This window comes from Festucalex cinctus, chromosome 17, assembly GCF_051991245.1.
Source record: "Festucalex cinctus isolate MCC-2025b chromosome 17, RoL_Fcin_1.0, whole genome shotgun sequence".
Classification (NCBI taxonomy): domain Eukaryota; kingdom Metazoa; phylum Chordata; class Actinopteri; order Syngnathiformes; family Syngnathidae; genus Festucalex; species Festucalex cinctus.
In genome coordinates this window covers 20,526,501-20,542,177 of record NC_135427.1, presented here as the reverse complement: position 1 = coordinate 20,542,177, position 15,677 = coordinate 20,526,501, and the positions used below count along the sequence as shown (strand labels likewise).

General features: G+C 43.3%; 1 protein-coding gene across 4 annotated transcripts in view; it reads right to left on the bottom strand.

Moving 5' to 3' along the window:
• Positions 1-2,651: 2,651 nt before the first annotated feature.
• The window catches only part of LOC144004783 (carbonic anhydrase-related protein 10), a 53,711-nt gene continuing 40,685 nt past the window's right edge, over positions 2,652-15,677 (bottom strand). For 2 of the 4 annotated variants that reach the window (XM_077502306.1, XM_077502308.1), the window contains 2 exons: positions 7,621-7,795; positions 2,652-2,899 (listed from right to left, as the gene is read on the bottom strand). In XM_077502306.1, coding sequence (XP_077358432.1) covers positions 2,877-2,899; positions 7,621-7,795 — 198 coding nt within the window. In that variant the 3' untranslated portion in view covers positions 2,652-2,876. Of the gene's footprint in view, positions 2,900-7,491; positions 7,550-7,620; positions 7,796-15,677 lie in introns of all 4 variants that reach the window. The other 2 variants (XM_077502307.1, XM_077502310.1) reach the window with 2 other exon arrangements.

Genomic DNA, 15,677 nt, shown 5'->3' with positions numbered 1-15,677 from the left:
AGTTTGCCCCTTGTTTTCCTCCCTAGTGGAGCGCTTTCTGTTGTCCCTGTTTTTGAGTGCCCTTTTTGTATCTCCAGTTTGGAGCTCTTTTTGTTCAGCCTTTTTTCCCTCTTTAAGAGGCGATTTTGAGTTTCCAGTCATTAAAGCTGCAGCCTTGTTGGCCAACTTTATACCTGCGTCTGAGTCCTACCTCCTCTCGTCGTGTCACTGGGGAATTTAATTACACTGGTAATTGTTGTTGGTGGAAGAACGCACATTGAGAGGAGCCAGCTGAGGTTGGCTTGGGCATCTGGTTCAGATGCCTCCTGGACGCCTCCTTGGTGAGATGTTCGGGGCATGTTCCACCAGGAGGAGGCCCCGTGGACGACCCAGAACATGCTTTAGAGCACAGGTCTCAAACTCCAGTCCTCGAGCTCTGGAATCTGATGATGATAATGATCCTCATTATATGATTCAGCTCTGTTTGGGGAGAGAAACCTCCAAGACATGCAGGACTGCGGCCCTAGAGGACTGGAGTTTGAGACCTGTGCTTTAGAGGTTATGTCTCTCGGCTGACCTGGGAAAGCCTTGGGATCCCCCCCGGTGGAACAGGACGAAATGGCTAGGGAGAAGGAAGTCTGGGTTTCCCTGCAAAACCTGCTCCTCCCGCAACCCAACCTCAGATAAGCGGCAGAAAATGGTTGGGCAGATGGAAAGGATGGATAAATATAATTTTATAAATTTATTCTTTAAGCAAAGAATTACATTTTTATTTTATATGAATACTCAAATATTCTATATAATTTCAGTAGAATATTCACATACCAAATAATTCGATAGCTGCAGCCCGAAAATTATTCAGTAAGAAGAAATATCTCAGCGGCAGCTGTTTTACTTGTATATGGCAGCAGCATTTGAAAAAGTGAGCCTGGAACAAAAGTGACTCTCCTGTTTTCGTTTATATTTGCACTTTAAAGCTTGATCGTCAATTTTCTTGCAGTTTGCTCAATAAACACAACTCATTTTGAAAACTGCAGAATTTATATTGGGCTTTTCTTATATTACAAATTTAGCAAAAATCTCATCTTTTCTCGTGCTTGTGGACTCATTCTCGTGAGATTTGTGTCTCATCCCATGCCTAGTTAACACTGAAGGCACTTTGACACAATGAAAAGTAGTCAGTGTACAGCTTATATAACAGTGCCAATTTATTGTTCCCTCAAAACTACTCAAAAATACAGCTATTAATAGCTAAACCACTGGCAACAAAAGTGAGTAAACCCCTATGGGAAAATGCCCAAAATGTCAATATTTTGTGTAGGCACCATTCTTTTCCAGCACTGGAGTTGGCATGGAGTTCACCAGAACTTCACAGTTTGCCACTGGAATCCTCTTCCACTCCTCCATGGTGACTTATCAGATCTGGCAGATATTGGAGAACTTGGCCAGTCCACACCTTTACCCTCAGCTTCTTTAGCAAGGCAGTGGTCATCTTGGAGGTGAGCATGGGGTCATTATGTTGGAATACTGCCCTGTGGCCCAGTTTCCAGAGGAGGTCCATCATGCTCTGCTTCATACATAGTTCCCTCAATGAACTGTAGCAGGAGCACTCATGCGGCCTACCACCATGCTTGACTGTCGACAAGACAGATTTGTCTTTGGACTAGGGATCACACTTTTTCCGAGTAACCTCATTTTGAGATTGGCTGATTCAGAGTCCCAATCCAATACCTCAGCATTTTATTAAGGAGATTTTTTTTTACCCCAACAAATTTTATATGGTGAGTGGACAGTGGTTAGTGAAGTAAACCATTTAAACACCATCTTTTTGGCACATCTATTAGTTACTCAAAAAAAGTCAAAAAGTGTGCTGCCGCCGATGGACCTGCAGTAACCAACTGCCCACAGACAACAATTAAAATAGAGGCACCTTTTAATTAATTACTTTAATTACATTAATTACATAAATACATTTTTATATTAACCAGTATATTAATTTTTCACAAGAGCTTTATTATTGAGAACCTACTGTAGCCGATTCTGTTCATAAAGCATGCTACTTAACACAAATTGATGGGCTAACCTAATGTTTTTCTTTAGGAAGAAAAAATACAGTATATATGTGTGTGAAACAAGCCAACTTCACAACAAACAAAAGACTATTTGAAGAGCAGATAAGCAAGCAAAATGTATTTAATCTTACCATATCATGACTTTGGGTCTGGACTTGCACCAGTCTAGACTGCCAGTCCTAGTGGGATTTGGCGACCCCGCGAGGACGTCCGACCCTCCAAAATCACGCTAGGCTATGCTAGACTCCCTTCGAAGGGTGTCCAGACTCCAGTCGCCGGTGCAGGCACCGCAGCTGTATCGCGGGGAGGAAACGAAGCGTGCACGCAGCTGGATCCGCCGGATGGCACCCACCCAACTCCAGATTTAATATAAAGTTATATAAAAAAAATACATATATATATATATATATATATATATATATATATACATATATATATATATATATATATATATATATATATATATATATATATATATATATATATATATATATATATATATATATATATAAAAGCTGTACACTGACTACTTTTCATTGTGTTGTCTCATGAAAAGTTATGAGATATATGCAGAAATGTGAGGAGCATATTCACTTCAGATGCTGTATGTGAAATACATTTATCGTTCTTAATATATAAAACAGAGCATTTCTGCATGCTTTATAAAGTTCCATATTTTGGAAACAATCAATACATTTGTTGAAATACAATTCTGGTAAGTCCTCTTGACTTGGATGAAATGACAAGCGTGGCGATTTCACAACTGTCATCCATTATTTTGCTTTGATGTCCTTAATCGCCGACATTTTTCTCCTCAGAAGGATCCTAATTTAGCAACCATCCATTCACTGAAACAGAAGAAAAGGGCAGTTGGAAAGTAATCTACAAAATGCATTACATTCATACCTATTGATATCAAGCCTCCATAAATGCATTGTATTGTCATGTAATAACATCAGCTCCTAGCCTTGACAACTTGTGCAGTGAAACCTCGAGCACCCCTTTCTAAGTACAATTCGAGTTACAAAGTTTTCATAGTAAAATTACCTCTATTTACGTACTATTTTCAAAATACAAACGTATTGGCATTGAATGAGTGGATGGATCTATGTTGTGTTTCTTCTCATGCTGTGTAATCATCGTTGGACATGTGAATAAAATGCATTCCTGTAAAGACTATTTTTATCTCTCTGTGCCGTCGCGACTTAAGGTGGAAATGGAAAGCTTTTGCATATGTAGGTGGAAGTCCCACCTCCACTTGCCAAATCATCCAATCGCAAATCTAACTTGAGCTGCGAGCAGCCCAGGCCACTTTTTTTTTTGGAGCGTGTACAACGGCGTTATTAAGCATTTCCTCTTTTGTCATAAAGGAAATATTAAAGCTGCGATTGGCTGGCAAACAGTTCAGGGTGTGCCCTGCCTACTGGCCGAAGCCGGCTGGGATTGGCTTCAGCATCCCCGTGACCCTTTTGAGGAGTAAGCTATTGAGAAGATGGATGGATGGATGGATGGATGGATGGATGGATGGATGGATGGATGGAAATATTAAAGGCAAAATTTGATGCTCCGCCCCAACATATAGTATTTCAAAAAACTCACAAACTTCGTGTTGTGCCATCATGAAGGCCGAAACCCTCTTCTGAGCAAATATGAGGTAGATCCAGTTAACATGGTTTGAGATAAATGTAAAAAAAAAAAAAAGTGTGTGTGGGGGTGCGTGTGTGTGGGGGTGGGGGGGGGGGGGGGGGGCGTATCAGTACAATGAACTATAAGTTTGTAGATGTCTTCAGGACTGGACTGTCATCAAATGTGTGAAATTTTGAGAAGATAGGATCATCCGGGTCAAGTTAAAGCAGCTTTTATTGTCACAGCGAATCATCAGAATTTGCGGCATCGTCATGACCACGCACTGTGCCGAAACATCATAATATTCGGTGTGGGGTATGATCAACATCTTGATCCCTTCAACGGGCTCGGCACAGCAGATAGAAATGTAAAGTACGACATTTATTGTCACCACGAGGTAGCGCTATATGTATAACAAAATTTTATCATATAGATGTTAAGAAGTTTGGGATTTTTTATTTTTTTTTTTTAGCTTTTACAGTGGAGTTATTAAGCATTTCCTCTTTCTCAATTTCCAGATTTTTTCCCCCCCAAATTGTTGTCCCAAGTCTTGAGATGAATGATACATGTCAAGTCAATTGGATAAAAACTGATAACAAAGGGATAAAAAGTATGACCACAGTGAATGTTCAAAAATGGGCCAAAATTGGACATTAAAAAATTCATAGATCACGTCCTGTACATTTTAGGATATGGCTTCCACTGACTTTTTTTGTGTGTCTTGGTACGGTACACGTGCCTGCCAATTTTCATAGCCCGAGGAGTGTGCAGTTTGGTGAGTTTTCGTAAATGTTTCGGTCCCCAGAATTATGATTGTTTTTGGAGGAGAAGAAGAAGAAGAAGAAGAAGAAGAAGAAGAAGAAGAAGAAGAAGAGGAAGAAGAAGAAGAAGAAGAAGAAGAAGAAGAAGAAAGCCTGCCTCACTTCCCTGCTTCCTGCACTTGGGTCCTCGTCCACACCTCCACCTGCACCTGACAAAGTTTATCATTATTCACAAATCTGATTAGAATTGTGGTGAAACAGCTTGTTTTCAACATGGCCCTGGTCGATCTCTTATAATCTGCAACCACCTGCTGGCCATTTTTGTAATTAATACCATTGCTTCATCCGTTCTCAGCAGTTGAGAGGCTGCATCAAAGCCTTCTGTTTGCTCTAGCATAAGAAAAACAAACATAAATACGTGTAAATATGTCTTTGGGACATTTAAAAGTTAAAATAGATTGTATTTATACGTTTTTGGGAGCAAATGAGTTAACTAGCAGTTTCTTAGCGCCGTTATTTAGCGGCTCTATATGATTCCGAGATGGCATTGTACTGTTGATGAGGACGAGTCATGCTAGCCGCCTTGAGCCCACCAGCGATGCACACCATACACTGAGGATTTCAAAAGTAAAAAGTCAGGTAACAGAACAATTGCATTGACGTCCAAGCATTAGTTGGAAAGCTTTTATTTTGACAGCCTTGGCAGCTCCACCTATTTTGTTTCTTTTATAAGACAGTTTTCAGCAGCTGTATCAGCGACCTAAAACCGATTTAGGTCGTTTGACCGGGCTATCGGCCGGTTGAAGCTATTTTTAGACCGATTTATGTGTCCGTGTGCCGGTGCACTCGCATCATTCAAATCAAAACCGGATTTCCGGTTCAAATCGTTTTTTGTTACACCCCTAGCATGCACAAATAAAACGTTCAGTGGAGAATATGTCACACAAATGAAATACCTTAACAATACTTCGTGGGGTCAACATTTCAGACTGGCAAACCATAACATTTGATAATTCATTGTTCGGTTGCAAAATAAGGCAGATTTTTGGAAAGTTTTATTTTTTTTTTTTTTTTTTTTTTTTTACTCCTGACAGTCAGTCTCATGAATTCCAGACATGGCTGTCTGTGGAGGTAGGACAGTCTCTTGGTCAAAAAACCTCCACTTTGTAAAGGGCAGTGCGGTCTAAATAAGCTGTTAATGCAACGCTTGCCCAAGCCCTTCAAAATAAAATCTTTGAAAATATTTCTGTCAGTGTCTTCTAAAATACAATACTGTTTTGGTCTTACATTCCTGTATATTTTGTCCTGTTTCCCTCACGGGGAGTGGAGAAGCCGACAGCTTGTTTCGTGCATGCACAATGAGAAATCAAGCGTTAGTTCCGAGAACGTTGTTTCTGTATGTGCGGCTTTTGAATGACAAAAAAGCTGTCAGTCACGCAGAGTATCTGACAACGTGCATGCGCATAATTGCTTTACTTGGCTTGTTCTGCGGTAAACAGTCATTGTTCAGTTCAAGTTCATCGCCAAATCCCAATGAGTTCCCTTTTCCCGGAGAACTTTTGTGGAAAAGACGTATAACGAACTAAGTGGGATTGCCATTTATGTTGAGCACTATTATGTCTGACTGTTAGTGAACGCAAAACAGGTGTCGCGGGAGGGAGGGGAGGAGGCATGCGGTTCAGTTAACGTTCTTTTTTCCTGCGAGCATCGAGAGCCGTTGTACTCTGTTCTTTGGCGTCGGCCACTGCCAAAAGTGGCGTTTTGATGAGAGGAATAAACGGGTGACATCCCAAACATTTGCTGGTGGCGTTTGTACAAAACATTACAGAATAATTCAAGTGGTGGTTCTACTCCTGAAGTAGTCATCACGAAAACAGGGAAGAATTTCGTCCGTCACTTTTCAAAGCCAGGACGTAAATGGCTCGCTGGCTCTCCAGAGGTGCGCAAACTGTTGATTGTTGGTTGGTTGAGGTGTAGCTTGTCAGCAGCGTCCCGCTTCTCCCGGCAGTCAAAAGGCAACTTCCCCACCGCCTATCATGAATTTGACGCCAATGCAATAAAGCTTCTGTATAATACAGGACTGTCTCAGAAAATTTGAATATTGTGATAAAGTCCTTTATTTTCTGTACTGCAATTAAAAACTAAAACAAAACAAAACAAAAAAACGTGAATCCAGAATGTATGACATTTGTGTGTTTTAAATTGCATTACAGAAAATAAAGGACTTTATCACAATATTCTAATTTTCTGAGACAGTCCTGTTTATCAATTGCCAAGGCCCACTGGACCATTCCCCACATACAATAAACAAGGAAACTGGTGTTTGTTTTTGTTTTTTTTCTGACAGATACAACTTTGGACCTGAGGAGCGTCGCAAAGGACTTTGCTGAGCGCAGCGCGCAAGGTAATGAGTGAGTATAGTAACTTATTTTTGTTATTAAGTACAGTTAGTGGGATTCTAATTTATGCCAAATTACTTGTTTTTTTTGGTGGCATAGTGATCATTTTGCATTTCAAACAGATTTAAAAGTTTTAAAACAGAGTATAATGTATTGCATTTTTAATGTTCAATATAAATGTCACAATATTAAAAGCACTTCTCTCAAATGGCAATACTTGTGTGTGCGTGTGTGTGTGTGTGTGGGGGGTGGATCGGAGGACGAAATCGAGTGAAGGGGGCCCAAATTTGTCTTGTTTTTTTGTATCGGGACCTTTCAGCATCATGTTACGCCACTGATCAGTGGTATATGCAAAATTAGTTGTGCGAACGCATGTTCCTGATTGGTGGGCTGTTTCCGATTCTGTTAGGATTTGAGTCCTTTGTCTTGTCTTGTCTGCATATCCACATTTGGCTGTGCGAACGCCCGATCCTGATTGGTGGACTATTGTCATGCTCGTTCCTGGCTGGCTGCTTCCTCGAGGGTCAGTTTTGAATGTTGTGTTTATAAACAGCAACAGAAATTTTCAGATTGAAATTCTGTCCGTGAGCTACTCAAAGGTAGCTCGAGTCAATAAGGTTGTATTACATTGTTGCATGAATTGTTGAAGCTTACTATGAGAGGTGAAACGTTTTCCAACACAGAGCAGTCCAGTTGCGATCGATTCAATGCCCTGAGAATGAAATGACCTGGAGGAATGAGAATATTCACAAGCTGTATTATATATCAATTCTACATTTTTACCTCTGTATTGAAGCTTATGGACTCTGTTGTTTGGGCAATCTTTTCCTTGCATGCTGAAGTTGATATTGGTACGGATGCAGCGGTTGATTAGTGGCTGAATTGGACGGACATTATCACTCATGCTCAGGAAGATCTGAGATGGCTGGTTCTGGCTCAGGAGGCGTAACGAGTGCATCTGAGAAAGAGAAGTGGTGGTGAAAATGTTTGAAATTAAATTATCTGTCAGGCTTAAATTCAAGAAACCCAGTCAGGGCTACAAAGTAGTTGAAGAGTTCAAGTGTAGACGCATTTCTGTTTTTTTGGGGGGGTTTTTAAAAAAAATTTTGGAAATTGAGCAACCCTTCTTAAAATAATACCCTACGTCATATTTTGACGAAAAATAGTTTCATATTCTCAGGATGCTGGGGATCTTCATCATCCTTAGCTCAACAGATAATTCAGCTCAAAGTGTCATATCTGGTTCACATTTGAGTTCATGACCTTTTAAGTTTGGGTTCATGACCGTGAGCTCAAGTGTCTGTTATGTACTGATGTAACAAGTGTCTGTTTTGAACTAATGTAACAGCATCTAGTTTCAACTGGTTTTAGGCTATGTGATGTTATGTGATGTCAAGAGCTTTGTGATGTCAATCTTTAATCCTTTACTTAGTCACAACCAATCAGATCGATTCACTGTCTGTAGTAGCGGTCTGAGACGTGTGTGTGTTTGTCGGATTATTACTCCTTTTACCACTGTCCTGTGTGCAACTCTCTTTGTTTCTCGTCTAGTCAAGTTTGTTCAACGCCTCTTGATGTGAATAAATAGTTAAAATCTTATTTGTTTCTGCGCTTTGGGATCCAACCTCGAGCTCATGACAGAATAATCCGACCACATGGATCCCGCAGACTTAAATAAGATGTGCCATGCCCTGGACTCCCAAGGACGATTGCTTGGACGTCCTGGTCTGAGAGATGTGCTAAAGACTTTAGCCAACCAGTCAGCCTGTCCCAGCACCGATCCCCAATGCTGATGTATCGGACTCCGGGATGGGAGCAGCCCTCTCGCAGCGCTCCCCGACTGACCGGAGGCTTCACCCCTGCCTCAGCTTCAAGTCCCTGAACCTCGTCTACTACGGCTTCAAGTCAAGTCTATCTTTATCAAGTCCACAAACCTCGTCTGCTATGGCCTCAAGTCCACAAAACACGTCAAGTCCACAAACCTCTTCTTCTGCGGCCACACATCCCCGAACCTCGTCTACTGTGGCTCCAAGTCAAGTCAAGTCCATCTTTATCAAGTCCACGAACCTCGTCTGCTACGGTCTCACGTCCCTGAACCACGTCCGCTCCGGCTTCAAGTCAAGTCAAGTCCAGTCCGTCTTTATCAAGTCCAATAACCTCGGTCTTAAGTCCACGAACCTTATCTGCTATAGCCTCAAGTCCAAGAACCACGTCCGCTGTGGTGTCAAGTCAAGCTGAAGTTCCCTCGTCGCCGTCTCAAGTCCCCTCCTTGCGGCGACTCTCCCGTTCCAGTTCCGGCAGCGCTCGGCCAGTGTCCGGCCAGCGGCCATCTCTCTGTGGCTCCAGTTCCGGTAGCGCACATGCCCTGTGGCCGCCCTCTGCTCCTCGTCTGGCAGCACAGGTTCTGTGGCCACCTTCACCCTTCGTCTGCCGTCCCGGACGCTCATATGGCGTCTTGGTCGACCTCCAGCAGGATTGTGGCGACCTATACTCATTTAGGTCCGTGGTCACATGTATCATTCATGCAAGGGTTATGCTTACTATCGTGACTAGGGTCATGTATGGGTTTTGTTATGCTTACTTTCGTGACTAGGGTCACGTACGGGTTATTTTTGTGACACGGGTCATGTGCGGGTTATGTTATGCTGACTGTCGTGACTAGGGTCATGTAAGGGGTCCGCCAGGAGGCGTCCTTTCAGTGGGGGGGTACTGTCAGTCTGGGTCGTGTTTGAGTTCATGACCTATTAAGTTTGGGTTCATGATCGTGAGGTCAAGTGTCTGTTATGTACTGATGGAATAAGTGTCTGTTTTGTAATGATGTAACAGCAGTTTACCAGTCAAACCAGTTTAAACTGGTTTTAGTTTATGTGATGTTATATGATGTCAAGAGCTTTGTGACGTCAGTCTTCGATCCTTTACTTAGTCACAACCAATCAGATCGATTCACTGTCTGTAGTAGCGGTCTGAGAAGTGTGTGTGTGTTTGTCGGATTATTACTTCTGTTACCACTGTCCTCTGTGCAACTCTCTTCATTTCTCGTCTAGTCAAGTTTGTTCCACGCCTCTCGATGTGAATAGTTAAAATCTTATTTGTGTCTGCGCTTTGGCATCCAACCCTCAGCTCATGACACAAGGACTAAAATGAAATTTGTCACGATGGTGTGCCCAGAATATAACACCAATGCAGAGCCAAGACAATGGATTTTTTTTTTTCTTTCCTTTTTTAATTTAACCAAAGGAGCATGACGACATGAGTAGAAGGATACAAACAAAAACTACGCCAGCAAAAGAATAACGCGACGATACACACAGGTGGACAGGCTGACAGATGAGTTGGTCGCCGAAATAAGGCAGGGGAATGAAACAAAGAAACAAATAATAGTGACAAAAGTGTAAAGGAGTGCAACTAAACCCAAATAAGAAACAAGATAAGGAAACAAGGACCAGGTTAGTACTAACTATACAAGACAAGAGAGACAAATAAAACTAATACTATGCATGGAACAAAGAAGCCAGAATAACTTACATGAGAGTCGTGAACTAATTAAACATAGAAAAGGTGCAAGCAGTAAACACATGATCGACCTGGGGCAAAAAGCATGAAACAACAATAATCGGGCGACCAGCTTCCATCCAGCGCTTAAATGCCCAGCTGATTTGGATGACAAACAGGTGTACGACGGAGGTTCCGCCCATCCACCAGGGTCAGGGACTGTAAAAGTCAGCCGTTTAACATAGGATCCAAATGCAAACTTAAGAGTTATACCAACTTCACAGTAAGCTGTTAAACTCCCAGTTTCTCTTGTGAAATCCGAGAAACAGACCCCTGGTGAGGAGCTGGCCAAGCCCACTACAAAAGGCACACTTCCTGCCTGTCTCTTCTTCTTTCCCTTGGGACCTCTCCTGGCTGCTTTCTCCCTTGGCTCCTCTTCATCTGGCATGGCTGCTAGAAAAAGGGCTAGCACAGGGATGGGCAAACTCGGTCCTCGAGGGCCGGAGACCTGCAGGTTTTGGAGGTTTCCCTCTTCCAACATAAGCTGATTCTAATCAACAGGATCGTTATCAGGCTTATGCAGAGCTTGCTGATGAGCTGATCTTGTATCAGCTGTGTTGGAGAAGGGAAACATCCAAAATCTGGAGGACTCCAGCCCTCAAGACCGAGTGTGCCCACCCCTGGCGCTAGCACATGGCTAGCGTGACTACCAGCACACGGCTCGCGTGATCAATACACGCAACAAACTCAAGGAGGCCATCGCTCTGCGACAGGTGCAGTGATACGTTGTTATTGTCCCTGCACAGGCTAAAACGGATGGTGCCAGCACAGCACCCTGAGGCCTCAACCAAAAGGGCCTTACAAGTTACAAGTAGATTTTCCCGCATAGGTTAGAAAATAAACGTGCCCAAAATCAAAACCTGATCGTGTACTGTGTGTATGAGTGTGTGTTTTATCAATTTATAGTAACCTTTAAGATAAACAAAGAACTCACAAAATTGGAAAAAGTGTACAATCTTCATTTTAATGACTGATTCAATGAGGTTCATCTGTTATCCTGATAAAATTAGATGTGGTGCTCCGCAGGCTAGATCAAAATTAATTTAAATATTAAGTTTGAGTCTCCTTCAATTAATTGAGTCAATTGATGATTAATGTTAATAATTAACAGTTATTGATTTAATAATTAATTGGCCCAATTTCCCTAACACACTACGTAAGCGATCAGCCTCTGCAGGGTCCGGATTATTTTGTCACAAACGTGTGCCCATAATATAAATCAAATACAGGGCCAACACAATAGAAATTGTTCTTTTTATTCTTTTTTAAATTAACCAAAGGAGCATGAGGACCCGAGTAGAAGGATACAAACAAAAACTACGCCAGCAAAAGACTAACGCAACGATAGACACAGGTGGACAGGCGGCGCATGATGACCGACGCACTGCAGCCAGCTAGCTGATACTTCCGCCGAAAAGGCAAACAACTTCAGGCGGAAGTACCAGCTAGCTGGCTGCAGTGCGTCGGTTAGCGCTCTACAGGGCGCCGCGCAGTGATACGAACGAACGAACAGAAAAGTAGTGGCTGGCGGTAATGGCGTCTGACTTTATTCAGAAAAGAGTACTGTGATGGAAATGTATCACGCTTTTGAAAACAAATATTTTTTAGAAGAAAAACGCTTTATTTCCGAGACCCCAGCCAGCTTGCTGGACTATTTTCCTCTCGTCCAACGCCGAACCAGAACGCGTGTCACAGAACGCTGTCAGGGGTAAGTCAGTGCTGATCGTACACACGGGAGGTGAGGATCAAATTGAGATTCATGTTAAAAAAGCCGAACGATCCCTTTAAGAAAATGACAATGAAGTATTGCTGTTGTATCAGATTGAATGAGGAAAATGGGTTAGGATAATGGATAATGGGCGTAAAAGTGAAGAGAAAAAATACATATATTGGAACATGTAGTCATATACAATCTTAGATGCAGATTTAGAGAGTAAAATATATAATTTGGATGAGGGTATAAATAGTAAGTCTACAGTAACTCCAAATAGAAATTCTGAATATTAAACTGTCGAGCAATTTAATGACAAAGTAATGATGAAATGTAAACTCATCCATTTCAACAGTAGATGAATTCGGTCAATTAATTATTAAATGGATAATTGATTGATTCATTCATTGTAGGAAACTCAGGTTTAATATTTAAATTACTCTTGATCTAGCCTTTCGGAGCACCACAACGTGTTTTGTGTTTTACATAGTTTTATCAGGATAACAGATGTTAACCTCTGTAAATTAGTCATTAAAATGAAGGTTGCTACACTTTATTAATAGTTTCTAAAATCTTTTTCCAGCTTAGAGGTTAATATAAATTGTTAAAACACGCACATGGTCAAGTTTTGATGTGCACGTTTATTTTCTAATCAACTTGGGGACTCCCCTCCGTGAGCCGGCACCTTACCGTGGTGGAGGGGTTTGTGCGTCTCAATGATCCTAGGACTTGTGTTGTCTGGGGTTTTATGCCCCTGGCAGGGTCATCCATGGCAAACAGGTCCTAGGTGAGGGACCAGACTAAGCACTGCTCATAGTGTTATGTTTTGGCTATCTTGTACCTGTTGAGTTTGTTTTCTGTTTGTAGTTGCCATGGTGACAGAGGGGCAGAGTCAACAACGGCGCATCTGCTGTCACTTTGCAATCAGCAGGGGTTAAAAGCCGGGTGTCTGCGGACAGGAGACGCCGGGCTATTCCGCATCGCTCCCTTGCTTGCTGCCAATTCGACTACTCGTTCCTCGTCTTGCTACGTTTTGTTTTATGACTTGTTCTCCTGTCCGCAGCGGCTTTGTCCACTCGCGCATCCTTAGTTGTTCTTTGGCCGTTTTAGTTATTTTTATGCCTAGTAGTTTTCCCCTTTTGATATCTTGCTCGCGGCGGTTTAGTCCCCCTGCGCACTCTCGGTTGTTTGGTACTTATTTTGTATAGTTTCATTGTTTGCTACTTTGTACGTTGTTGCTTCCTTGGAACTTTTTCCATGCGCCTTTTGTTAAATTAAATTCTAGTTATTTGTCATGAATTATCTGCTCTGGGATCCTTATCACACGCATGCACGCACACATACATACATAACATAATAGCCCGACCACGATGGATCCCACAGATCCCGATCACGTTCGCCATGCGTTGTCTAGTCAGGGACAACTTCTCGGCACACATGAGAAATCCCTTCGACAGCTAATGGAAGCGGTGTCTTCCCTCATGACACAGCTTTGCTCGCTCGCTACTCGTATTCACCAGATGTCGGCCCAGGAGGCACCCAGCTCGTCAACTGGATCCAGTGCGCAAGCCTCCGCCCCCCTTGCCGGCGCGCACGATGGTAAAGAACCCAAATTACCACATCCGCAGCACTACTCGAGGGAAATTGGGTCATGTAGTCATTTCCTTCACCAGTGTATTTTGAATTTTGATCAACAACCCCGTACGTTCGTTTCCGATCAATCTAAGATCGCATATATAATGAGTCTCTTGACGGGCCAGGCCGCTGCTTGGGCGTTGGCAGTAAGCAACGCGGACCTCACACTACGCAATTACTTACCCGAGTTCCTTACTGAGTTTCTCAATGTTTTTGATCACCCGATAAAAGGCAAGGAGGCGGGCAGCTGTCTGCTGAGCCTCAAACAACGGGACATGTCAGTCGCGGATTTTCGTATCTTGGCCGCTGAAAGCCGCTTTGATGAGATTGCACTTTTCAGCGTTTTTCGTCAAGGACTGAATCCGTCAATCAAAGACGAACTTGCCGTGCGAGACGAAACCACCAACTTGGAGGAGCTAATAAGACTGGCCATACGGCTGGACAATCGCATGCGGGAACGTCACCGCGAGAGGAGAGACAAGGAACGGCGACACACAGGCTTCAACACCCGGGGGACGAGGGCGCCAGCCGCGGTTGAGCCAGCTCCGGGTCTTCTCCCTGCTCCTTCAGCAGCTGCCAGCCCACCGACAGCCCGAGGAAGCTATGCAATTGGGAGGAGGACGGCTCACCCCGGCGGAGCGCCAACGACGGACGACAAGCCGTCTCTGCTTCTACTGCGGGGTGTCGGGGCACCTCGTAGCGACCTGCCCAGCTAGACCCGATCGATGGCCCAACAGTACGAATCCCCGGACCTCCTCACTCCCTAACTGTGAGTACTCTCCCGCCGTTTCAACAGCGACACCGTCTACCATGTTGAAACCGTCGGAGATGAAAAGACTGCAATTAAGAGGGGAGGTGTTGGGTTATGGTGCCAGGGCTGAAATCGTAGCCCTGGTGGACTCCGGGGCTGATGACTGTTTTCTGGATGAATCAATTGTTAACAAGTTGAGATGCCCAGTGTTAGAGCTGGAGAACCCCACTGAGGTTTTTGATCTGGACGGCTGTTGGCCGTTGTAACACATATTACGGATATTTTGCAAATACGCTTGTCAGGTAACCATGTGGAGAACAGACAATTTCTTGTTGCACATATGCATAAGGCCCCTGTAGTGTTGGGACTAACTTGGCTAGCTATGCATAACCCAGACATTGACTGGAAAAAGGCCGAAATAACCAACCACTCTAACTGTCTGAGATCTGCCATTTCTACTCCCATCATTCCAGCTATAGCTGTAGAACTTCTGAACTTGGCCAACATCCCCCCAGAATACCATGACTTGCAACTGGTCTTCAGTAAAGACAGGGCACTGTCTCTTCCCCCTCATCGGCCATACGACTGTGCCATCGATCTCGTTCCCAACGCACCCCTGCCACACGCAAGACTATATCAGATCTCAAAGCCTGAACTGGAAGCACTCCACGAATACATCTCAACCTCTCTGGCATCAAGACTCATTCGCCCATCAACTTCACCAGTTGGCGCTGGGTTTTTCTTCACGGACAAGAAAGACAAAACGCTAAGACCTTGTATTGATTACCGAGGTCTCAATGACATTACAGTAACGAATAAATACCTTTTGCCGCTGCTCGATTCCGCGTTCGCACCACTACAGTCTGCTACCATTTTTTACCAAATTAGACTTGCGCAATGCTTATCACTTGGTTAGGGTGAGGGAGGGGGACGAGTGGAAGACGGCATTTAACACACCTATGGGTCATTATGAGTATTTGGTTATGCCGTTTGGCCTTTGCAACGCACCTGCGGTTTTCCAGAACTTGGTAAATGATGTACTACGGGACATGATAAACAAATTCTGTTTTGTTTACCTTGATGATATTTTGATTTTTTCCAGAAACCTCCCCGAGCACCGACAACATGTCCGACTAGTCCTCCGACGCCTGCTAGAAAATCGCCTTTACGTCAAGGCTGAGAAGTGTGAAT